At 44.1% G+C, this 25,722-nt stretch overlaps 1 protein-coding gene across 20 annotated transcripts in view; it reads right to left on the bottom strand.

Moving 5' to 3' along the window:
• The window catches only part of OBSCN (obscurin, cytoskeletal calmodulin and titin-interacting RhoGEF), a 296,265-nt gene that overhangs the window by 180,648 nt on the left and 89,895 nt on the right, over positions 1 to 25,722 (bottom strand). For all 20 annotated transcript variants that reach the window (XM_034759817.1, XM_034759797.1, XM_034759802.1 and 17 more), the window contains 11 exons: positions 18,896 to 19,162; positions 17,885 to 17,997; positions 16,943 to 17,096; positions 14,579 to 14,740; positions 13,671 to 13,775; positions 10,674 to 10,940; positions 9,154 to 9,423; positions 7,407 to 7,673; positions 3,647 to 3,913; positions 1,767 to 2,033; positions 52 to 321 (listed from right to left, as the gene is read on the bottom strand). In XM_034759817.1, coding sequence (XP_034615708.1) covers positions 52 to 321; positions 1,767 to 2,033; positions 3,647 to 3,913; positions 7,407 to 7,673; positions 9,154 to 9,423; positions 10,674 to 10,940; positions 13,671 to 13,775; positions 14,579 to 14,740; positions 16,943 to 17,096; positions 17,885 to 17,997; positions 18,896 to 19,162 — 2,409 coding nt within the window. The remainder of the gene's footprint in view (positions 1 to 51; positions 322 to 1,766; positions 2,034 to 3,646; positions 3,914 to 7,406; positions 7,674 to 9,153; positions 9,424 to 10,673; positions 10,941 to 13,670; positions 13,776 to 14,578; positions 14,741 to 16,942; positions 17,097 to 17,884; positions 17,998 to 18,895; positions 19,163 to 25,722) is intronic.

Below are 25,722 nucleotides of genomic sequence, written 5' to 3'. Positions count from 1 at the left end.
AACCTATTTTTTGAGATTGCCCCCACTCTGAAATATCTCTGCACTCGTTACCTTTCACAACCAGCGAGGCCTTGGAGTTCAAGTTGCGAGCAGTGAAGACTACTTCCCCAGCATCAGCAGCAACCACATTTCTGATGTCGAGGGTATATTTCCGCCCTTTGTTAAAGGTCTTAAATCGTCCACCACTGTGAACTTCACTCCCCTTCAGCAGCCAGTGGAAATCGCCAATGCTTTCATGGGACAAAATACACTCAAAAGTACAATTCTCCCCTTCTTGAACTTCAGTGCTCTTCAGCCGTTTAGTGATACCAATGTTCAGCTCTGGAAGGCAAGAAGACGGGTGGTACAATTATTCAGGATTGGAGAAAAGTGGTATTGTACAGCAGTCAGAGGCCTGAGAAGGCTTAAAAGTCACATGAAGAACAATACTAAACACTTGCTATCTGAAGGGTCAGGAGAATGAGAGACGGAAAAGCACCGCATTCTTCATTTGCATATTCAATACTGTGGAAGAACTACTCATAAGTTATCCCTTGATGCCAAGTGTAGCCCCCAGAGCTGAACATTGGTATCACTAAACACCTGAGTTGTAGGGGTGGGAAAGGGACTTGTAGGGGTGAGAAAGAGACTTATTAGACCCCTGGACGGCTTGCACTAGAATGAGCATGCTCAGGAAAACGAGCAACCACGGTGAAATGGAGCCATGATTCCATGAAAGCTGGAGACAAGAGTGTCAGTCAGGAAGCCTCTACACCTGTGTGGGCAATGAAGGTCTCCACTCACATTGGCTCTGAGAAAGGGGGGATAGCTCAGTGGTTTGAGCACTGGCCTGCTAAACCCAGGGTTGTGAGTTCAGTCCTTGAGAGGGCTACTTAGGGATCTGTGGCAAAATCAATACTTTGCTCTGCTAGTGAAGGCAGGGGGCTGGACTCAATGACCTTTCAGGGTCCCTTCCAGCTCTATGAGATAGGCAAATGGGATGTTAGTGATTGTTTGCAATGTTGTGACCTGCCTAGGATAGCTCCAGATCTGTCTCAGAACAGATGGGCATTTGAAAAACTTGGGACACTTTCTTCCTACAGACAGTCACAAGGACTGAGGAACAGTAGCCTGTGGGTATTTCTTTAAATGAATGATATAATTCTGTTTTTGTTTCCCCAGAATAGACTCTAAGTTAACATCTGATACATGTTAAACTCCATGTTATTTTCTTTAAAGAAACCCATATTTCTTCCTTTGCGTGCATATGTATGATCAGTATTTTTATTAATCACAGAAGGTTCAGAAGGATTTTCTCCATAGCTCAGTCCAGTAAACAGCTGAACCCAGCAGAGAAGTGTGCAGCAATCTGCACCTCTGCGATACCAAATGCCTCAAACTAAATGAATGATAAATAGGAGGAGAAATCATTGGCCATCTTATCAAAGTTAGCCATAAAATATGTCTGATCTAGGAACAAAATGAACAAATAAAGTTCTTCATAACTTTGCAGGTCTACAATGTCTGCCACTAAAATGTTATGGGCTTCCAACAGGTACCATTCAATGCTATTTGAGATGTCATAGTTTTTCCCTATGCTTAGAATAGAGAATAACTGTGATTGCAGAGACATCAATGTATCATTTGGTAACTACTGATAAATATTTATTTTAAAATGGAGACTACTGTGCCTCATGAAGGAGAATATCTGACTCAAAGAGTAGAAGCATGCAGCACTCATTTATAGCACCATTTAAAAGAAATCCATTGTTTTCAGCTGCACCTACCCTGAATACTGACTCGTGACTTGGCAAGGTCAGTGCCAATATCACATGTGTATAAACCAGCATCATTCTTGTTCAGATCGTGAACAATGAGACACAGTGTTTTCCCAGCTTGCATCTGCTCATACTTGTCGCCAGGGGTGAGTTCCACATCGTCCTTCTTCCAGATGGGTTTGACCTTTGGTTTGGAGACCTCACACTCCAGTGTGATCACACCACGCTCCTCCCCAACAACATCATCCAAGGACTTCATGAAGATGATGGGCTTCTCTGAAGGAAATTAATGTGAGGGAGAAAAAACCCAGGACATTCAGACTAAACAACTTGCTGTACTTTCCAGTTGCTTAAAGAGGGCTTAATCAAACCCTTGTCATGCTCAGGTCTGCCGTGACCATATACATATGGAATCGAAGGCACTCTCACACCTCATGTCCCTGGAATTTATTTTGGAGGGAGGGGGACCACCATTTTTAATAACCCATTTGTTGCGGGAGGAGGGGTGTAGAGATGAGTGGGAGCAGCTGATCTGCATCTCCATGCCACGGGCAGTTACTTGCAGTGCTGAGGTCCCACAGAATCGTGGTGCTCCTTGTGGTGTACTGTGGTTGTTATGATTCATATTTCTCTCTACAGTACAGTGCCTGTAACTGGGCCTTGGGGTACATGTGCACACCCCCAATGGACCTATTACGGCCCTTGGACCCTTTAAAACTGGAAGTTGTAGCCACAGGGCACATGACTCGGAGCAAGGATGTTGTGTCCTACAGGAAGCCAGCTATAAAGCAGGGGTAGCCAACCGGAGAGACCTAGGGTCATCGGCCTCACCATTGTAGCCAGGGAGGACCAACACAAGGGAAGGCTGTGTCCCCTCCCAATTGGCTGAAGCTGGAAAGAGTTCAGGTAGTTAATACCCACTAGTGTGAGTTGATTGGTTGTGGTTTTGAGTTTGTGTTTTAGAAAGAAAATGAGCCCCAGAGAAAAGGATGTGACTTTATTTTTCCACCCTTCCCCCCCAGCTGGGGAGACTGCATATCGCTCTACACTTAATGCAGCATGTTAGCAGCAGGAGAGAAACATATTGCGCTCTCTCTCATGGAGATTCTACTTCCCCCTCCAACACCTTGTTATTTTCCTTAATCTAATTTAAAACACGTTTTGTCTAAAAGTGCATGTTTGCTCTTTGTGTATAGAAAAACAGAACAACATCTGACAGACTGTGAGGGGACGGGGGAGTAAACCCCTCAGCGTCTCTGAGGGGACTTGGGAAGTAAATCCCTCAGACTCTCTGATGGGGACATGAAGGGGGGAGAAAATCTCAGATTCTCTGAAGGGAATTGGGGACTAAATCTCAAAGAACCTTCAGTTCCAGCTTCTCCCTCTGTTGTCTTCTCGCCAAAGATACATACATAACCGTGACAAAATATTTCCTTGCTGTTGAAACAGTCTAATTCCAGAATAGGTTTATTGACAGGAAGGAGTGGTCTGCTCTGCCCCATTAGATACAAACTGGAGTTTAGCTAAAAATAATCAAAGGCCGATAAAAGATAATCATCTATAGGTTTTTGAAGGTAACATTCAGCAGAGGAAAGAATTCTTCAGCATGATCCAGGTAGCAACAGTGAGAAGTAATAGGATAATGCTGAACAAGGGAAATACTTGGCAGGATATCGGGTCAAATTTCCTAATAACTTCAGTTGGACTACAAAATTCACACCTAAGGGAAGAGGTAGGATCCATGTTAATTAACTACTCACATTCTGGGTAGAGAAGGCCTATAGGGAGCTACACTGCATTGGCAGGGAAAGGACGGGGCAACTGAATAACCCTTTTCCATTTCTTATTTACATTCTTAAATGATTCCATAGGATTGGGCCATTACCCACCTTTCACCTTCAGCTGAGCGCTTTCCGACACCTTCTCCGTCTTGACCGTCACCGTGCCTGCATCGTCTGGCGTGACTTGCTTCAGTGTCAGGGTGTGGCACTTGCCGATCTTCTTGATCTCATTACAGCTGTTGGTGTAGAGGACGGTGTCATTCAGTAACCATTCCACATCCTCGTCGTCATGGGACAGCTCGCAGGAGAAGACAGCGCAGCTCTCCTCCTCAGTCTCCACATCCTGCAAGTGTTTGGTTATCGCCACCTGCCGGGCTGCAAGAAACCAAAGTTGCACAAATAAACAAACAAACGAGTAAATAAACAAACAAATCATCACAACAATGATGATAAATAATTAATAAAATCATTAACAGAATCACAGATCTGATAGCGTTTAAGGCCAGGAGGGACCAATAGATCATCAATTCTGACCTCCTGTATATCACAGGCTGCTACATTGCACCTAGTCACTCTTGTATTGAGCCCAATAATAAGGCATCCAATGCAAAAGCCCCTTCTAAATTATTACATCTAAATGTGCCAATTGAGATCTGGGTCCCACTGTGCTAGGTACGTCACATACACACACACACAAAATCAGCCCTTGCTTCACAAAGCTTACACTCCAAACAGACAAGGCAGACAAAGGGTGCAAGAAAGAAAATTTAATTATCCTTATTTTACAGATGGGGAACTGAGGTATACAAAGACCAAGTGACATGCCTAAGGTCACAGAGGAAGTCTGTGACAGAGATGGGACTTGAACCCCTTTCTTTTGAGTTCCAGAGCAGCAGCTTAACTAGAAGTCCACCTTCCTTATAGCCAACAGATTGTTGAAATGTTATTCGTCACAGGACTGGCTGATTAAGGGGATTGATTGGCAATATGGAACCTTTAACCTGTAAGCCACGAGTACGAATCTGATACTGGTCAGTAGCATCTAGATGTTATCAAGTGATGGCTATATGGCTATTCAATGGCCTATCTGAAATGAATCACGGGCCTAATTTCCATTGTTAGTGGAAAGGTGCCACATTCCTCCCTCCTCCCCCCCCCATCACAATGATCGGTCAGGGATGAAGCATATTGCTGGGGAAGCATGGTGAAAGCACAAAAACAGCCTTACTGGGTCAGAGCCATGGTCCAGCTCAGTATCCCATCTTCCGATAATGGCCAATGCCAGATGTTTTACAGGGAATGAACACAACCAGGCCATTATCGTGTGATCCATCCCCTGTTGTTCAGTTTCTGGCAGTCAGAGGCTTAGGGACACCAAGAGCATAGGACTATGTCCCTGGCCAACCTGGCTAATAGCCATTTATGGACCTGCCCTCCATGGACTTATTTAATTTTTTTGAACCCTGTTATACTTTTGGTCTTCACAACATTCCCTGGCAATCAGCGCCACAGGTTGACTGTGCATTGAGAGAAAAAGTACTTATGTTTCTTTTAAACCGACGGCTGCCTATTCATTCCATTGAGTTGCCCCTGGTTCGTCTGTTATGTGAAAGAGTAAATTCACTGTCTCCATATCATGCATCATTTTATAGACCTCTATCATATCCTCTCTTTTAAACAGAACAGTCCCAGTTTTTTGAATCCTCATGAAAGCTGTTCCATACTCCTAATCATTTTTGTTGCCCTTCTCTGTACTTTTTCCAATTGTAAAATATCAATTTTGAGATGGGGTAACCTGAACTGCACCCAATATTCAAGGTGAGGGCATAACATGGATTCATATAGTGGCATTATGATATTTTCTGTCTTATTATCTATTCATTTCCTACTCATTCCTCATATTCTGTTAGCTTTTTTGACTGCTGTTAAATATTGAGCAGATGTTTTCAGAGAACTATCCACAATGACTCCAAGATCTCTCTCTTGAGTGGTAACAGCTAGTTTAGACCCCATAATTTTGGATGTATAGTTAGGATTATGTTTTCCAATGTGCATTACTTTGCATTTATCAACACTGAATTCCATCTGCCATTTTGTTGCTCAGTCACCCAGATTGAGAAACCCCTTTGTAACTCTTTCCAGTGAGCTTCAGACTTAACCATCCTGAGTAATTTTGTACCATCTGCTTTGCCACCTCACTGTTTACCCCTTTTTCCACATCATTTGTGAATATGTTGCACAGCACTGGTCCCCTAGAGATCCTTGGGGGACCCCACTATTTACCTCTTTCCACTGTGAAAACTGACAGTTTATTCCTACCCTTTGTTTCCAATCTTTAAACTAGTTAACGATCAACTAGATGACTTTCTCTCTTAACCTATGGCTCCTTACTTTGCTTAAGAGCATTTGGTGAGGGACCTTGTCAAAGGCTTTCTGAAAATCCTAGTATAGTTTATCTACTAGATCATCCTTGTCCACATGTTTGTTGACCCCCTCAAAGAATTCTAACAGATTAGTGAGGCATGATTTCCCTTTACAAATGCCATGTCGACTCTTTTCCAACATATTGTATTCATCTGTGTGTCTGATATTTCTGTTCTTTACTATAGTTTCAACTAATTTGCCTGGGTACTGAAGTTGGGCTTACCAGCCTGTAAATTGTCAGGATCGCCTCTACAGCCTTTTTAAAAAATCGGTGTTACATTTGCTATCCTGCCGTTATCTGGTACCGAGGCTGATTTAAGCTATAGGTTACATACCACAGTTAGTAGTTCTGCAATTTTATATTTCAGTTCCTTCAGAACTCTTGGGTAAATACCATCTGGTCCTGGTGACTTATTACTGTTCAGTTTATCAATTTGTTCCAAAACCTCCTCTACTGACATCTCAAATCTGGGACAGTTCCTCAGATCTGTCACCTAAAAAAAATGTCTCAGGTATGGGAATCTCCCCACCTCCTCTGCAATGAAGACTCATGCAAAGAATTCATTTAGCTTCTCCGCAACGGGCTTGTCTTCTTGAGTGCTCCTTTAGCACCTCCATTGTCCAGTGGCAATTCATCATGCAGTTCTCCAGTCACCACAAACCCAACTATCTATATTTCTAATAACCAAATCCCCCATTACTATTACCTCTCTCTTCCTAAGAGCTGCCCCGCCAGGGGTATCCTCAGTGTGAGAGGATACCACGACATCATCTGGAAGGAGGGTCCCAACTATGGGATAATTTCCCTCCACTCCAGCTTGATGTTCTCCTTCCCTGAGACTTTCCTCCTCCTCCACAGCACTGAAGCTGTTAGACTGAGTACGGGACTGCACTACTGTGTCCCGAAAAGTCTCATCTACCTACCTCTGTCTCCCGTAGCTCCTCCAGTTTAGCCACTCTGTCTCCACAGCCTGTACTTCTTGAATAATGAACCTATGGCACATATAAACAGACACTGCACTGGTCATTGGGATAAAGCCCAGGACCATCAGTGCCCAAAACCAAGTCTCTGGGACTTGAATTAAAAGAGACTTCTTAGCTGCAAGTATCAGACTACTCTAGTCCCTCAGACTAGCCACTAGAAAGACATGATCACATGAATTCTGCCAGAGCATTGCACAGGCACTGCTCCTGTACATGATTTTCCTGTTTATGGATACTTCTGTCTGCTGGACTATCAACACAGCACCATTAAGACGCACTATAATGATTTTGAAAAACTGCACTTTTCACTAATGATTATTTACATATTAAACTTGCAGAGGAGAAAGTGAGAATTTCACTGTAGTCAACAAAAGAAACCAAGCAGAGAATCTGCAAAGCCAAAGGTGCATATCAAACCATACAGATATGTGCTGGGCAAATGAGAAAGCACACCACATACCTTCCACTGTCAGCGTGGCTTTGGTTTCTGCATTTCCTGCTCGGCACTTGTATGTGCCGGAATCTTCAGGTGTCAGTTTCAGAATTTTGAGTTCTGCTGTGTGATTCTCCCACTTGGGTTTGTATTTTTCAGAGGGCTCAATGAGGGTGTGGCCCTTGAACCACTCTACGACCTTTGGAGAAGGCCTAAAATCACAGGACAGCACGACTGAATGGCGTTCTAAGGCAGTCTTATCCTCCAACTTTCTGGTAATCTGCACGTTAATATCTGTAAAAGAGGGTTGTGAAGGAGGAACAGATAAGAACAATCTGAAAAAAGAGGTGCAATTTGATCTGTAATCAACTTCAGTTAATACAAGGAGCACTCTTAATTTCTATTAGAGGTTTGACTTGCCAAGGGGCAACCTGAAAGATATGAAGGGTAGCATGATTTACACCAGGAATTTCTGCCGATGCTATGATTCCCAAAGGGATTGTTGTATATTTACGACCAAATGCAGGATACCAAATGCAGGATACCAAATGCAGGGCCAAAGCTTGAAAGTGTTGATGCCTTGTTTATTACTCAGCAAAATTCTTAATGAGGATTTTGTCTAAACAAGGGCTGAGTGGGGACTTCAGGATTGAGCCCAGGATATCTAGCATATGGAAAAATGAAGTTCAAAAGACTGGGAGCTTTTACTCAACTAGAATCTACAAAAACGCGGCTGCTCTCACCAAGCTTACCTAAATTATATTCAGCTCTTCTGGCACACCACACATTTCATTTTCAAAGCACTTTACAAACATCGTCAAATTAAGCTGAACAGCATCCACGTGAGTTACTGAAGTAGTACCATCAGCTAGGGAAGCTGAGGTAGGGGGGGTCTTGCCCATGACCTCAGAGAAGTTCAGTCAGAATTAGAACTCAAGGGTTGCTGATACCCAGTCCTGTATTAAAAGTACGATGGGCCTGATCCAAAGCCCACTAAAGTAAATGAAAGGGCTCCCACTGACTTTAATAGGGTTTGGATCAAATCCTATACCATACCTCTTCTGGCCTTCCTACTGAAACCTTTCCGTTCTACAAATGGGCCTGGAAACCTGCAAGAGGCTTTACTGGAAGGTTTCAGCCTTTTTCTGTGCTTGGGTGAGTAAAAACACATTGGGAACAGCCTCTCTTAGTATTTCTTTATTGCTGACCCTGACCCAAAGCAGAAAGTATAGAGGGTATAGACTACCAGAAGCTGAGCGTGGAAGAAAGGGGTGGATCACTCCATAGTGGCCCTGTTCTGTACAGTTCCTCTGAAGTTCTGGTATGGGCCACTGTAGGAGACAGGATACTGGGCAAGCCGGTCCATGGTATGAATCAGAATGTCAGCTTTTTTGTTCTTATGGGATCTTACTGTGACTGTCCTGGTTTTAGAGTCATAGATTTTAAGGCCAGAGGTTCCCTTGTGATCATCTAATCTGACCTCCTGGGTAACATAGACAATATAATTTCAAAAAGAACAGGAGTACTTGTGGCACCTTAGAGACTAACAAATATAATTTCACTCACTGATTCCTGCATTAGCCTAATAACTTGTGGTTGAACTCCAGCATATCTTGTAGAAAGACATCTTAGTTTAAAGACTCCAAGTGATGGAGACTATACAGAAAACAGTTGCAAGTTAGGCTGATATTACTTTTGGGTGAGTGGGAGAAGGTTCTGAAGGAGTCTGGGCCATGCTCTAATTAATTCTCACATCCAGGGCACATCAAATTACCTCTTACAAGCAGGTTTGCTGTGGATTTTGATTTGCCAATTGCAAACTGAACGGTGCCTGTCATGTCAGAATTGGTCTTCCAGAGAATCAGCCGATGGATGGTGCCTTCTTGCTCTATAGTAATGTTTCTGCCAGTCTGTAAGACCTCTCCACCCAGAGACCATTTCGGGGGCTTCACCGATGGAATGGAGATCTCGCATTCAAACTTGGCTTCTGTGGGCTCTGTCACATCCACATCACTTAACTCTTTTATAATATTAATGGATTGCTCTGGGATGAGGGTAGAAAGCAAGAAGAGGAAGATGTTAGACCAGCGGTTCTCAAAACTTTAGCAACCCAAGGGGACCCCCCCGCCCCCGAGTGCGCCCCATCCCCACTCCTCCCCCTCCCGCTCAGCATCTCCTGCACACTGGGGAACAGCTGTTCTGTGGCATGCAGGAGGCACTGGGGGAAGGAGGAGGAGTTGATCAGTTGGGCCAGCAGCCCCGGACACGATTCCACCCCTTCCCCGAAACGCGCCCTGTCCCCGCTCCTCCCTGTGCCTCCTGAATGCCGCTGAACAGCTGTTCCCTGGTGCACAGGAGGCGCTGGGAGGGAGGAGGAGGAGTTGATCAGCGGGGCCTACGGACCTCCTGGAGTAACCTTGTGGACCCCAGTTTGAGAAATGCTGTTAGACCATGTATTTAGGAATAGACTTTTTCATATTAATTATAATACTTCATGCCCAGAGAGGTCAAGAAGGTGAACACACATTAGTGAATTAAGCCTCACAGAACTGTCAGGTAGGTACATATTATTGGTTCCTTTTTATATATGGCAAAACATGCGACTGGTGAATGGTCAGACAGCGAGCCTGTGACAAAAGCCAGAAGAGAGTCTAGGTCTCCTGGCTTGCAGTCCTACTCCTTAACCACAAGACCATCCTTTCTGTTCAGTCATCAGAAACCAAGAAATATAAACCAAAATAGAAGGTTCACAGAATTAAAGACATCAGTGATGGGAAACATGTCAGGCATCTAGTTTGGGGGGAGGGATAGCTCAGTGGTTTGAGCATTGGCCTGCTAAACCCAAGGTTGTGAGTTCAATCCTTGAGGGGGCCACTTAGAGATCTGGGGTGAAATCAGTACTTGGTCCTGCTAGTGAAGGCAGGGGGCTGGACTCAATGACCTTTCAAGGTCCTTTCCAGTTCTAGGAGATAGGATATCTCCATTATTTTATTTTTTTTATTTATTTTAAATCCCACTGCAAAAGCAGAATTATTCCCTACAATAGGCTTTCTCCACTCTAATTGTAAAGGTCTCTAGAATGGGGATTCTACCACTTCCTTGGGAAGGATAGATCACAAGTTCATATTCCTGGATGCGCCTTTCCCCAAAATCCTAGGGGAAAGCAATGCCAACGGGTTGCAGAAATAACTAGCATTTCATCATTTTTTAAGTTACATTTGTAGATTACATTTCAAATACTTTCTGGAACTATCCACTCTCCCTCCAATAAATCGAAAGAAAATTGCCCAGTACCTTCAACGTAGAAATGAGCAGTGCTTGTGTCATCAGTAGCATCACATGTGTAAACGTCCTCATCCTGAAACTCGGCGTCGTTGATGAGGAGTTTCCTATAGACACCGTCACTCACCAGCTCATATTTCTGGCTGGGAAGAATCTCAACGTTCTTCTTATACCACTTAACCTTGGCAGTAGGGCGAGACACCTGGCATTCCAGGACACCCCGGTGCTTCTCAATAGCAATCTTATCGCGCAGAGGCTTCACAAATTTTACAGGCAGTTCTAAGGAGGAGGAATAAAAAACAAACTGTGTGGTTGTAGACTCATAGACTTTAAGCTTTCACAGACCATTGGGCATATTTACCTGCTAATAATCAAAGATCAATTAATTGCCAGATGAAACACATTAGTAACATTTCCTTCATTATCAAAAATTATTTGGAAATGATTGGGACCCCACTGCACACACCATAAGAAAAAGAGTTGGAGAAAGGAAGTATTATTATCCCCATTATACCGATGGGGAACTGAAGTACACAGAGGCTAAATACCTTGCCCAAGGCTGTGCAGGGCGTCGGTGGCAGAGGTGGGAACTGAATCCAGATTTCCTTAGTCCCAGTGCAGTGCATTAGTCCTTAGTCCCAGTGCAGTGGGGGGAGGGATAGCTCAGTGGTTTGCGCATTGGCCTGCTAAACCCAGGATTGTGAGTTAAATCCTTGAGGGGGTCCCTTAGGGATCTAGGGCAAAATCAGTACTTGGTCCTGCTAGTGAAGGCAGGGGGCTGGACTCAATGACCTTTCGGGGTCCCTTCCAGCTCTAGGAGATAGGTATATCTCCATATATTATTATTATTATTAACTACGAGGCCACCCTTCCTTCTCCCTCAGAATGTGCCTTTTAAATTAGACACAAAAATTCTCTATACAACTGTGGCAAGGGGCCTCCTCTGTCTTGCCGGACTTAGCACTTCCCCCTCTGGCGGTGTTAGGGCCTGGGGTAAATCAGCCCCACGCTGGACAGTGTTTGTCTTCCCCCTCTGTGTTTACTTGTCAGTATTTTCAAGGTAGGCCTCTGGGCAGGCCCAAGGAGTGCTCCTCCACCAAACAAGAAAAAGAAATCAACTTAAAAACACAAAACAAAGGGGGATCCCTTTCCCTGCCCTCTCGCTGGGAGGGTGCTGTCCTGTTTTTGGCCCTGGGGAGTCAGTCCTTCCCCTAAACAGGCACTCAGCTTTGGTGGTTTCCCTTGCCGGGAGGAGAGAGCCTCTCACCCTGGAGAAGCCCATCTCCCTGCTGCCACTAGCTCTGCAGCAACTTGTCTCTCCTCCACCTCCTCTCACCAGAGGAGGGGGTTTTAAAGGCCTCAGGCAGCCCTTAATCAGAGTCAGGCGTCTCTAATTGACCTGAGGTAACCCCTTCTTAGCTTATAGGGAAAAGGGCCTTTGGCATTCTAGGGCTAACCTACCTGCCTTCCACCACCCTCCTGCATCCCCCTCGATGCGCCAGAGGTTGGTCCTGGCAGGACTTACCAGAATCGCAGACCTCCTAGACTACGACCGGAGAGAGAGGATGCATCCCCTGGTGCTTGTTCAGTGCCTGGGGCTCTCCACCCTTTGAACTCCCCTGCACATACTTCAGGAGGTGAGGGCAGCCTTGTTGCTCATCTCTCAGGTTTACTTTAAGCAGGTCCTGTGGGAGGGTGTTCCCTGCCCATCCCTCGCCCCGGGCCCTCTGGATCTTTCCATCGGGCCCATGCCCCATGAGCTCCCTTAGCCACCCCCCGCATACCGCGAGCCGGCTGCACAACCTGCAGCCAGTTTGCTTCTGAACTGCGCCAAGGGCACATCTGTACACGCTCGTGCTCTATACTCTCCATTTCCTCACCCTCGTGTCCTGCCCCAATACTAAGTGGCGGGACCTATTGCCACTTGTTGAGGGTGAGGAACCCTGATGAGCCACTCTGTATTCCACGTTGGTCCCATGGCCCACTGGGGATATTAGTTGGTGGCTCCTTCATGGCGTCATGAGGATGGGCATGTATCTGGCGCGGTTCACTCCTATCCCAGATGCCTGTTCCTTTTGCGGCATGAGGGAGATCCTGGCGCACGCTTATCTTGAGTGCACAGGGTTGCAGCCCCTCTTCCGGCTTCTCCTGAACCTATTTTTATGGTTCTGGCTGCACTTCCCCCCTCACCTTCTTATCTACGCACATACCATGGCCCCACAAAGTCGCGACACCTCCCCATCAACCTCCTCCTAGTGATGGCCAAAGTGGACCTCTCTAACCCCCAGGACAGGATGTTGGCCCAGGGGGTGCTCTGCAACTGTGGGGCCTATTTCCATTCCTCTCTCCGTTCACGTATCTGGGCAGAGATCCCCTGGGCAGCGTCCACTGGCTCGCTTGACACCCTCAAGGAGCAGAGGGTGCTGTCCAGGGTTCTCTGTTCGGTGTCCCTTTCAGATTCCCTACTTATGACCCTTTGACCTTCATGCCTGTCCTTATTTTTGGTTTTGTTGTCCCCCGTATTTATTTGAATCCCGGGCCCAGTGGCTCCTCCCCTTGTGCCCGCCCACTTCCCGGTACCCAATAGGACTACCCTCTTGCAGCTGCCCAGCCTGACACATTGTCACACAACTTAAGTGTAAGGCAGCAAGGGACAATGCTCACAAGACAGAAATGGGGATGTCTTCTTAAAAGAAAAGAACATTTCCCCCCAAAATCTAAACATGGCTCTTTTCGTCTAAAAATAGGAATTAAAAAATTGTCTGTATCGAGAGGAAGACTTGTATCGTATTTAGCAAAGGTAAATACCCAACAAGAAGGTTGATTCTTTGTACAGGGAAACCCAGACAGTGGTGTTACGTTTTTTCCTGTTCATTTCAATGTAGCTAGGCTGGGATTTTCAGAAGTGCTAAGCGGCAGTTTCGCACTGTTCCCACTGAAGTCAATGGGAGCTGGTTACTTTATTACAAAAAACTGTTTTAACAATGCTGTCATTACTGTTAGACTTACCTTTAACTCTAAGTTGCGCTCGAGATTCTGCCTTTTCTGCTACAAATTTGATCTCCGCAGCATCTTCCACATGGACACTTTTGTAAACTAATGCATAGGTCTTTCCTGTGAATAAAAACACAAGCATACATAACCCGCTGTGAGAAGATGGTTTTATCTTCTGAGCCTAAATGCTGCTGGTATAAGCAGGCACTATTCTATTAGCTCTAACAGACCGATAGCCACTTTTGACAGTGGTGAATCTGACCCCAAGTCACAGGAAGTTCCTGTAGTTGTTAGAAAAGTAAAGTTGACTCCCTGTAGGACTGTAATGGCTCCCCTGTTCTGAATTTCCGTCTTGAATATGGATAGGCAGACACAGGTACATTATCACACACACTAACTCCAACCCAAATCCTTGTGCCTTTGAGGGACTGAACTGTACTTAGAATTATTTAATTCTGGGGGTGGTTGGACTCCTTTGGAGTGTCTCTCTCACACGTCCATACATTTTCCCTTTTTCTATCTCAAGAAACTGAAAGCCCCTCTTGCATAGCGATAGGCACCCTAGCTGGAGAAGATTGGACACAGCTGCTTCCAGCGTCAATCAACGCTAGGCAACGGCTCACTCCCTCAAGGAACCAAGTGCATTGCTCCTGCCTTGGAGTGCCGTGAAGGCAAGTGATCTATACTCACATCCCCCTTCATGAAAGCGGGTCCTGTTGCCACTACACTGCAATTCCAGTCCTACTTGCAGTTGACAATGGCACTAGAACAGTAGGACATACTACAAGTTGTAACTTCTCAAGTAGATTCCAGGAGTCAGCTCTCTGTGCTCAAAGCACAACACCTTCTGCTCCTCTTCCCAGTTTTCTCTGCCACATACCCATTAACAATACGGCGTGCAACACCCTACTTTTGCACCCTACCTTCTTGACGCATCTTAATGTTGTCTCCAGCCCTCAGTTTGTTGTCGTTTTTGTACCACTGGGTTTGGACTTCATCATGTGAGATCTCACAGGTGAAAGATGCACTCTCCTTTTCATTCACTTCCACATCTTCCAGTGGTTTAATAATCTTGATATCTCGGGCTATGGGATCACAGAGACATGTTTATATTTGGTTCCTCCATAACTTTATGAAGTTGATTTATTTTTCACAAAGTCCCCCTTGAAAAAATGTGATTATAGCTTGTGTTTTAATCCACACTTGCCTGCCTTCCTCTGTACAAATCCTTCCACAGCATAATAGACACATTTTAGCCTTGTACGTATCTGTTGAATTACCAATGACTTCATAAAAGTAGCTGTGCACTCCTAGGGTAACATTTTGCATATAATAGGATAAAATTTGGTCCTAAAGCAAATTTTGGCCCTTAAGTATGATTTGGCCAGTTAAATATGATTCATCTGAGGCCTTTTCCAATCTGCCCTGGCCACTGAGAATTCCTCAAAGTGTTTTATTTTAAAGATACCGTAATAGACGGGCTTCTATCAGCCACCTCAATCTATTCCCCGCTCGGAAACAACCGCTGGAAAGTTCACATGATCATAGGTAATTTGTCATGATTAATACTCTCAGGAGGAGCCTAGGATTCATCTACCGAGAAAACTTAATCAACTAAGTGTCAACCTTTAAGATGGTTCTCCTTGACAGTCAGAGTTAAGTCAAGCATTAGTGGAGCAAGCTGAGGAAACTTATACCATGCCAAGGGATGTCTTAACCAATCACTTGCTAAATACACAGGCCCTGCTCCTGGCTGTGCTGTGGCTGTTTTGCACTGCTAGTATAAAGCATCCCTGAACATGGCAGAGTCAACTATGGAATGATCCAACTCAGTATGGGGGTGATGGGGAATCCTCCAGCAGTGCAGAGCCAATGTAATAGCTCCTTCACCACCCCCTTTCTGCAGCTACTGCAATGGGTGTGGTCCAGTGAAACTGGCATGGACAGGGCTTCCCTAAACCCCGGCGATCCACGGCCCCCAGAACAGCCCCTGTGGGCCAATGACAGCCAATACAAGTTAGAGCAACCTAAGTTATGCCAGGGGACTGGACTAACACACAGCAAGTTCCAGCATTGGGAGAGAGCACAGGCAGCTCTGTCTTTGCACCGTCCTCTTTGTGGCTGGCCACAGCCCCTGTTTGTGTTTCACAACCACAATAAAAAACATCATTTCCACTCAGAGAGGTCACCGTCAGTGGAACTCTTTAGCCCAAATTAAGCCCTGAAGCCTAGTTCTAAAGTCAGCTACGCAGGCTTTCCAACAACAGGTGTTCCTGTAACTTCATGACGTCACTTCTGTGTTACAGTCCAGTGAAATCAGAATCAGGTCTCTTCTGTAAGCACCTGCCCAATTCCATTGACATGAGTGGAGTTGCAATCATTTACACCAGCTCTGAATCTACCCCTGTCGATTTTATCAGAGCCTTTCACTACCCAAAGGGAAGTACCTCACACAGCCTGCATTAATCTCAGAATTGCCTGTGATGATATGTCTATGTGTATATGTAAACGAATCAGCCTCCAAAAAGCAACAAATCCAAAGCTCTAACTCAAGAAGAAAGGGAGAGCAGGAATGGGACATTTTCTAAAACCATCTCTGCAACTTGACCTGAGTGGCTGCCGAATGGCAACATGGAACTGGAAACAAAAAAGGGCTGTTATGTTATATTTTCATATGACCGATTATAGCCCAGACCGCTACTCCACACAGTTCAAAAACCTCCTTCAGCACTGCTAATACCTGAAACTTCAGAGGAAGATGAGAAATTCTATCAATCCTCAGCAGTTGTGCACTGCTGTACACAGAGGACAAAATCCGGTCTTGACACCTATGGCAGTAAGCTAAGCTAATGAAGTATGAGATTTTATTTTCCCATCTTAGCATTTGTAGCTTAAAGTGGAACAAATACTGTGACCCCAGCTTAGTTGTATCCACTTCTGACTCTGGCAAAGACTCACTGAATCAATGGTAGAGTCTGAACTAAAACTTGGGAGTTCTAACCATTTGACCATGGCAGTCTACCAAGCCATACTGTATCTGGTCTCTTGCCAATCGTTCGTCATAATTTGTTGGTCATTATAAAAATCAATAAACAAAGTTTAACAGAATAAGGAAAATGATAAATAGCCATGAGCCCTGGAAGAAAAAGTTGGCACTTGCAAAAGTACCTACAGAAGAGAAAACCGAACGAGGCAGAAATCACCTAGGAAGCATTTTGTGATAGGCTGTCAGATAATGCAAATACACCTCCAAAACAGGGAACATTTCCTCTGTCTATCAAACATACCATGGACCATAAGGGTAGCGGAACTCTTGTCATCAGCTGCATCGCATACATAGGTTCCTTGGTCATCATAGTCACACTTGTGAATAATGAGGCTTCTCTTAATTTCCTGGGAAATAATTGTCACTTTTTTACTTGGGCGGAGCTCAGATCCGTTCTAGAAGGAAAAAACCAAAACAGGATAATCGCTTATTACCCTTATATAAGCCTTGGCTCAGTGCAGCATTCACACGTACCTAACTTTATACACATGCTTATGTCTCACTTACGTCAATGGGACTTAAGCACATGACTGAAGTTAAGCACATGCGTGAATGCATCACCAAATAGGGATGGACTTAAGCATGTGCTTAAAACTTTGAGGAACTAGAACCACAGTGTACTCATCCAAGGGCCTCAAAGCATTTCATAAACAGTAAATAATTAAGCCTCACAGCTCCACTCTGAGACTTGTCACTATTGTCCCCATTTTACAACGGGATGAACTGAGGCCCAGGAGAGGTGATCTAACATGCCCAGGAGTGCAAATAGAACCCAGGAGTCCTGGATCCCAGTCCTGTACTGTAACAATTTGACAGCATGCCTCATGGCTAAATGAGTCAGGAGACTGGACCAATAGTCATCAACAAGCCTTACATAAAAGCACCAAAAATCTGAAAGTTTACTGTAAATTCCAGAAAAGTTGAAATTTGGGACTACCTCCATGAAAACACCCTTAAAGATCTGGTACGTAAACATTCTAGACAGAGGTAAGGTAGACTGGACGAGCTAACAGACAAAGAAAACTGGGGAGTTTTGATTAATGTTGGATAACCAGAGCTACACAGAAACAGCCCATATCCATATCCTTTTGAAGTTAATGGAAAGGTGCCCACTGACTTCAGAAGAAGTTAGATCAGGCCCTAAAAGAGAAATGAAGATGTTATTGTCTACTAAATGTTGTACCTTAAACCACTTGACCTCCACATTAGGCCTGGAGAGCTCGCACTCAAATGTCACCTTATCCTTCTCAGGAGCTTTGATGTCGAGCAAAGGCTTGCTTATTTTCACAGGCAACTCTGCCAAAAAAGAAAATACGGTAAGAGGAGGATTGGGTTTGGTAGGAGCACAAGACTCAGAGAATAATCAATAAACAGGATACATCTTAAGTGATTACTATATCCTGTAAGCAAAAAAAAAAAAAAAACAGGAAAAGAAAAAAATTGTTTTGCGTATTCTGCCATTGGCTCACAGCCCATATTTAATTTATTCAGTACATAAGGTCATTATTATTAATTATGATTTGTTCCTGGTACCAGACAGAATATGCTAAGCAGTGTATAAATAACAAGAAAGACAAAGACCCTGCCATGACATTCAGATACAGACAAGAAGCAAGCAAGCAAGGTGGACAAATGGCAATCATCTGCATCCTGATTATACACAGTTTTAATGACAACATATACATTATCTATATAAAGAACTAAAGACAGTCATAAAATTACCCTACATCTATACCATGATAGTTACTGGTAGGCAACAGAGAAAAGGCGGGTCTTCGGGAGGGATTTGAATAAAGGAGGGTCCAGCTCAAGAAAGAAGTTCCATGCACAATAAGGGAAAGGATTGCCTTCACTTGGTACCTTAGACAGCACCAAGCAAATTGTCAGTACTTAATAACAGATAATCATCAATCATACATAATAATAGGTGGGGATGTGTGAAAGGGTATATTTATATCAGCTTTCTCTGCTGTTTTCTTGTGCATCTCAATAGTAAATACAGAAGCGAGGTATGAACTCCACTTGCCATGAACTGCAGAATATTGACACGCACGGCTCTGAAAACCTCAGGCATTAACAACTAATCAAAGACATGCCCAGATGGACTGTGTCACTGGCAGTGAACCTATGGCATGCACTGTCTATTCTACAAGAACACATCCCAAGCGGAGTTCCAGACTGCAGGGGTATATACCTGTTACTATAAGCCTCCCTGAAGAATGGATGCCTTCTGCCTTGAAGGAGATGAGGCCTGAGTCTTCTAGCTTCAGGGACGAAAATGTCAGTGAATGTTTCTTCCCCAGGACGCTAATGTGGCAGTTCTCCCCTGGTTTCAGTTTCAGGCCATCCTTCATCCAGCTTCCTTCCACATCCTCATGAGACAGCTCCAGCTCGAAAGTGACAGTCCCCTTTTCACGGGCTTCCAGCGGCTGCAGGCCTTTCACCAGTTTGATCTGCCTCACTGAAAAACAAACGATATTGAAGGGTTGGAGACATTGCACTGGAAGCAAAGATAACCTCTCCACCCACTCACTCAGAGCAAAGGTAGCAGATTAGTCACTTCAAACAAATAAACAAAAGTGAATCAAACCACTGACACTGGCCAGTACCAGATGTCCTAGAGAAGGTAATTTTTGTTAATTATTTGTATAGCAGTAGTGCCTAGAAGCCTCTGTCATGGACCAGGACCCCACTGGGCTAGGCACTGTACAAACACAGAACAAAGAAACAGTTCCTAACCTGAAAAGTTTACTGGCCATATACAAATGAGAGACAACAGGTAGGTACACCAGACAGATGGGGGAGCACAAGGAACAATGAATCAGCCCTTGTCAGCCTTCCAAAAAGAATAAACTATGGGGTGAAAATAGCAAGTAAAGGAAGGAGTGAAAAATTTGTATAAAAAAGTCTCACCGTACACAGTATAGTGCCTAGGATACCCACTTGAACCAGCCTCACTTTTGGGGAGTTTTACCTACCCTGAATATATAGCACCAACCGCTCATCAATTAGAAAGATCAATTTAGTATTTAAAACTGAATCACTCTTAAAAATGGATTAAAATACCAGAAAAAAAATGAGGATAGTTAACTTCAGTAAAACCATAAAACGCTCACAAAATTTTAAACTCCACAAGGCTGAATTGGGAATAGTCCAACCTTCTAATGTGTCTGCAGAAGAGATGAACCCAAGCCACAAAGTTCAGATATGGATCCAGATATCCAAACATTACCAGGAGTTCACAGGGGTGCTCAGTTCCATGGTTGTGACTAGGGCCTGGGTCTTACTCTTAGGTGTCCACTGTCTTCTTCAAGACTCAAAACCCTCCTGCCACTGATGGACTCCGCCCTCGTAGGCTCCAGAGCGACTGTGGAACTGCTTCATGGAGCTGCTTCAGAAACTAGGCCCAAGTAGTTCTATGTGGCCACAACCCCTTCTGCCTCAGGAAGAAAGCCAAAGAATCCGCACAGTGATGGATCCTTTAGCCCTCCCTACTGTGCATTGCTGCCCTGTTCCTCCACATAGTAGGGGATGTGCAGTACCTACAACAAATCTCTAAATCTTACTCATTCTCTGTCCAATGAAACTGCACTGGTTCCTCTGCCAAGGCATCTTTTCCACGACCACCGAGGCCGAGGCAAGTTTTGTCCCCCGGGACATTCTTTGCCCATGCCCAAGGAGTGGAGAACAGACATTTTTCCAGGAGTTTGCACTGTTGCTTCCCTTTCTCGGAGACAGATTCTGAACTCCATTCCCTCTATGGGCTGCATTAGTCCTTGACTCTTCATCTAAGTTTACAGCCATTCCCTTCCCCCCTCTATGGTGTCTCATTCTTTAAGCTGACAGATGCTTCCAAAGAATCCGGGGTGCCTGCTGCTGTGATGACCTTTCCTCTGGTTCAACAGATACTCCAGCAGTTCAAACAGGGAATGTGCTGAGGTTGCTGGAGATGAGCTGGAGGGGAAGGGATTAGCAAAAAACACCCTTGGCTACACTTGCAAGTTAAAGCGCTGCAAAGCCTCCCCCAGCGCTGTAACTCACTCCCCGTCCACACTGGCAGGGCACTTGCAGCGCTGTATCTCCCTGGGTACACCGCTGCAGGTACTCCACATCTCCGCGAGGAATAACAGCTGCAGCGGAGTGGCTACGACTCACGGGTGTGAGTGTAAACGCTTGCAGGGCTGTATTAATCACCTTGTCAAGTGGCCAATCCTCTCCGTTGTTGTGACCGGCTGCAGGAATGCGGAAGTGCCGGTTTCAAAGCTCGTACCACAGAGCAAAGCAAACAATTTGCAGCTTGCTTTGAGTGAGTAAACGAATGAGCAGGGGGCCGGGAGTTCGGAACTTGCAAAATAGAGAGCTGACATGCTCCAAAAAGCACTCTCTCTCCCCCCACAATCCCTGTCACAATCCACCCCACCCCTGTTTTGAAAAGCACATTGCAGCCATATGAATGCTGGGATAGCTGCCCATGATGCACTGCTCCCAACACAGCTGCAACTGTTACAAGTGTGGTCACGCCACTGCGCTGGCAGCTGTCAGTGTGGACAGACTGCAGCGCTTTTCCCTACTCAGCTGTACGAAGACAGGTTTACCTCACAGCGCTGTACAGCTGCAAGTGTAGCCAAAGCCCAACTCAAGAAACGGAGCAAGTTCTCAGCAGACACCCTCCAGCCATGTAGTAAAGATAGGCCTGGCATAAATTTCTTCTTTTGCGAACATCCGCCCCCATGAAGGCATCCGGGGAAAAGTCTTTAAAGGGTTTACTTTAAAAGAAAATATTACAGGCTGGAATTATGTCAAGAGATCTGCAATCTTCCCTCTCAATATTAATATTCTAGTTACTGCTCTCACACTGCTTTCACAACGGTGTAACTCAATTGACTTTACGGTTACTCCTCTGCATTTGCACTAGTGTAATGAGAGCAGGATCAGGCCAAATGGTATCAATGCAGATCAAGATTATTAAAAATGGCTTCCTAAAATCAAGCTTCTTAGCCCAATGCAAAGCATCTAAATAAGGGCCCCAATTTTCAAGACTACTGAGCACTTAGAAGCTTCAATATGGACTGTTAGGTGTGCAGCACGAGAGCTGGGCAAAAAAAATTTGTCCAAAAAATGGAGAATCAGGGGCTAGGTAGTTGCCATCTTTATACCTAATAGCCCAGAAGTCAGGGACCTCACCTGGGTTGTGCGAAACTGAGGTTCAAAGCTCTTCTCTGGTGCAGGGACTTGAACGCACTTCTCCCACATCCCAGTTGAGTGCTCCAACCACTGGGCAATCGGATAAAAAGGGTGGTGAAGCGGTAAACACCTCCAGCACCAGCTTCCCATAGATCCAGCCCTTCATTTCCTCCCCCACCCCCGGGTTGTTCTTAAAAGGCTCACAATGAAAAATGTTGTTCAACCCAAAATGAAATTTTTCTGACATTTCTGATTTCCTGAAAGTATCAAAAAAGTTGGTTTCTTTTCTACCCAAATCAAATCAGTCGTTCGCACAGCTCTATCCAGCACTTTTAAAAATCAGGACATTTATTTAGCAGCCTGAATATGGATTTAGGAGCATAACTTTAGGCGTCTACTTTTTAAAATCTTGGCTTTGGTGTAAAACCAGCATGGTATCAGAATTAGGCTTATAATCTTTGCATTCTGACTTGTATGACTCATAAATATTGCATACCGTATAGCTTAAGATGGACACCTTTCCCTATGCCTTCTTATAAAGAAAGCAGGGCTGATCATATGCAAAGAGAATCCCCTTGGTTTCCCTTTGTAAAGTCACAGTTTGTTTCAGATCACCTTGTACATTTTAAATCTCATTGTGCATTCAGTTCCAGCACTCACTAATCTGTAACCATTAACACCCCTATTTAGAGCTATCTCATGTAGAGAAGCTAAGAATAACTAAGTGATGAAAATGCAGCTAGATGTATGGGAAGCACAAGGGGAGAAAAAAATCATCTGGCACAGAAATCCACTCTTGTCTTCAGAATGGGTTAAAAAAAAAAAGAGAGACATGTAATTAGCCTTGCACGGCACAAAGCATGCAAAACCCTAATGAGGAAAACACTTTTTGCAGCAATTAAAAGTAGCCAAGCCATTACAATATAAGCAGGGATCGGGTGCCAGAGCTGTTTTGTTTTTAATTCATCAATCTGGAAGTGACAAACAGACTTGTTGGAAGGAATGCTGAATGTTTCCTATAAAGGGATCATTGCGTGAAAGATGACAGAGGAGCAGTACTGTACCGTGTTCCACTGCATTCTACCTCTCTGTATAATACTGTATTATATTTTACATTTACTGTGGGCATGGACCCAGCCAAACAGTCTAGTACAATTAGACAGAAGGCTGGGGATTTCTGTACATAACTTCTTGAGTTTTAGCTAAGTTCCATAGTACAGGTTTTCTAAGGGTATGTCTTCACTACCGGCCGGATCTGCGGGCAGCAATCGATCCAGCGGGGATCAATTTATCGCATATCTACATTTTACATTATAAATATTAAAGGGACACTCAGGTTAAAGGTTGCTTAGTTTTAAAAAGTTACTAATAATGTTTAAAAATAGATTTTTAAATGTTACTAACAATGCCTGAGATTATTGTAATTGAAAGAATTTTTAAATACCTAATTTACTGCCTACTATTTATATAAATTCCTGCTCTAATTTAAATGTGAATTTACTTTGTCCATATTCTCACTGTTATTGTGGGGGAGGGGGGTTCCCTATGAGCATGCAAGTAGTCTAAGTATATTAGCACAAATGTTCATGGAACATGAAGGTTAAGTTTAACCTTACAAGCGTTCATGGAAAGTGTTCATGAATTTCCAAATATTTTATGCTTATTTATAATTTGTATTATTAGAGTGCGTATACATCCTAACTTAGAACAGGGCCCCCTGTGCTACACTGTGGCAAATGAGATGAAATGATTTGTGTAGGCTCACATACAGGAAGTCTATGGTAGAATCAAACGCAGAATCTCCTAAATCCCCGTCCAGTGTCATAAATACAAGACCGTCCTTTCCCTTGCATTTGTGCTGAAAACCTAATTGCAAAGAGTAATGTTCATCCAGTTAAAAAGAGTGTAATGTCATGCGATTGATGTGAACAACCACAACTAACACAGAAAATTCAAACTGGGAATACCATGTACCAAATATTTTTGCATGTCTACTGGCTGCTCTATTACGTTGTACGTCCCCTTAATGAATAGGTGTGTTGAAGATTAATCTTTGAAGTTAACAAAATAAAAAAATTCAAATAAAAAATCCTTCTTTTAATAATGAATAAACTTGAGGCAATCACTGTTTGCTAGCAGATGTACTAAAAGCAGGAAAAGGAGCCAAATTCATTGTGATGCATTCACGCAACTCTATATATGTGATTTATAAATTTATGGCAGCTTGAGCAATGAACACGTGCTAGTCAGTTTCACTTTTATTTAAGGTTATTTCACATACAAGTTGTCCTGTATTATTCCAAAGTTACACTGCATGGGTTGCAAGCACTGCATGAAATGTTTACGTGGCTTTAAAGAACTGTTTCCGTTGGAATTTATTTTTTAAGTCGTGGGAACATTTCTATTGGTCTGAGGTTTTGTAAAACACATTTTTACAAAAGCCAAATTTTGAGCCAAGTTTGATTTGACAATGTTTCCCTTTCCAACGTATTCTCAATAAAAAAAAAATACAGGTCAAGGGGACTAAAGTGATGCTAATATCTCAAAGCCTGTAAAACTCAATATACTCCTGGTAACATATCAAAAGCCACTTCAAAGAAGGATGTCTTCTATTGTATTTAATTGCCTTCCTCTCCTACAGCTTGAATTGTAAAAGTTAAACTACTGAAGAAAGGCAGCTTCTAAAATAAGATATATGGTACTTGCAGAAAAAACAAGTACTGCATACATTTTGTTTATTATCATTCTACAGCTCATGGACCCACTAAATATCCCTGCCCTCTAACTGCCTGGTTGGTACTTTTAATCGTCCTCATCACAGCCAGAGTCTGCTGTTTCCTAGGGCTAATCAGTTTGGTGGTGGTTGGATGAGCAGCTGCCACCAGAGCTGATAACTATCCTGTATCTGGATATTAAAACAGTGTCTCTTGTCAGAGGACAGCAAAGAAAACTCTGAAGAGGAAGAAACTATAGAAACAGGGTGTGAAAAAGATTACACAGACCTGGCTTTTTTTTTAATACACTTGGGCATCAATTTCTGATACCTTTGATTGTGAAATCTTCTAAGAAAGGAAATATACAGGAAGATGTGACCAGCAAGGCAGAGCCCTATTTACAAATAAGGACAATGAACTTCTGGGGGCATAACAAAGGGGTACAGAGGTATAACCTCATTCCTTCCATCTGTGAGGACAAGCCGCCAGTGGGCTTGGAAATTCTGGGGAAAGGACATGGGTAAGCTATTTTGTTGGGGATAGGCGAATGCTTTGCTAGTTAAGTTTAGGGTCCAGAAAGTAAAGTGTGTTATGATTTTGTTTTATATGTAACCATTTGTTTCCAATATTCCGACTTTCTCTCTCTAGAATCCATGTTCTTTGATAATAAACTTATTATTGTTTTCACTACACATCTTTATGTGCTGTGTGTTAAGTAAAGTGGTCCCCCTGAGTTGAATCTTACAGACCGCTGTGTACTTTGGGAATAGCAAGTCTAAGAGTTGTGGGTCCAGTGGAACAGGGGCTGGGCCCTGCAGAGGGCTGCTCAGAGGTCTCGGAGGTTGGAGTGTGCCTATCGCTAACCCGTACAGAGAGAACGAGGCCCGCCGAGGCCTGGCAGGCAGTGCTTGTGTTGCCAGAGGCTGGTGATTTCAGGGAGCTAATCCACTGCAGGCACAGACAAGACTTCCTCACGCTAAGGGCTGGTGCCTTAGGCGCCTCACAACCCTGGGTGCCCCTGGGAAGCATCACACTTTATAACTCTGGGATCTAGACTAGCTAAAGCTGCTCTAAGGCCAGACGCCTTACGGATGTTTCACAGCAGCTCCTTTGCTTTTGCTCC

This window comes from Trachemys scripta, chromosome 2 (genome assembly GCF_013100865.1).
Source record: "Trachemys scripta elegans isolate TJP31775 chromosome 2, CAS_Tse_1.0, whole genome shotgun sequence".
Classification (NCBI taxonomy): Eukaryota; Metazoa; Chordata; order Testudines; family Emydidae; genus Trachemys; species Trachemys scripta.
The sequence above is the reverse complement of the archived record's forward strand: the minus strand, read 5'-3'. Positions and strand labels throughout refer to the sequence as shown.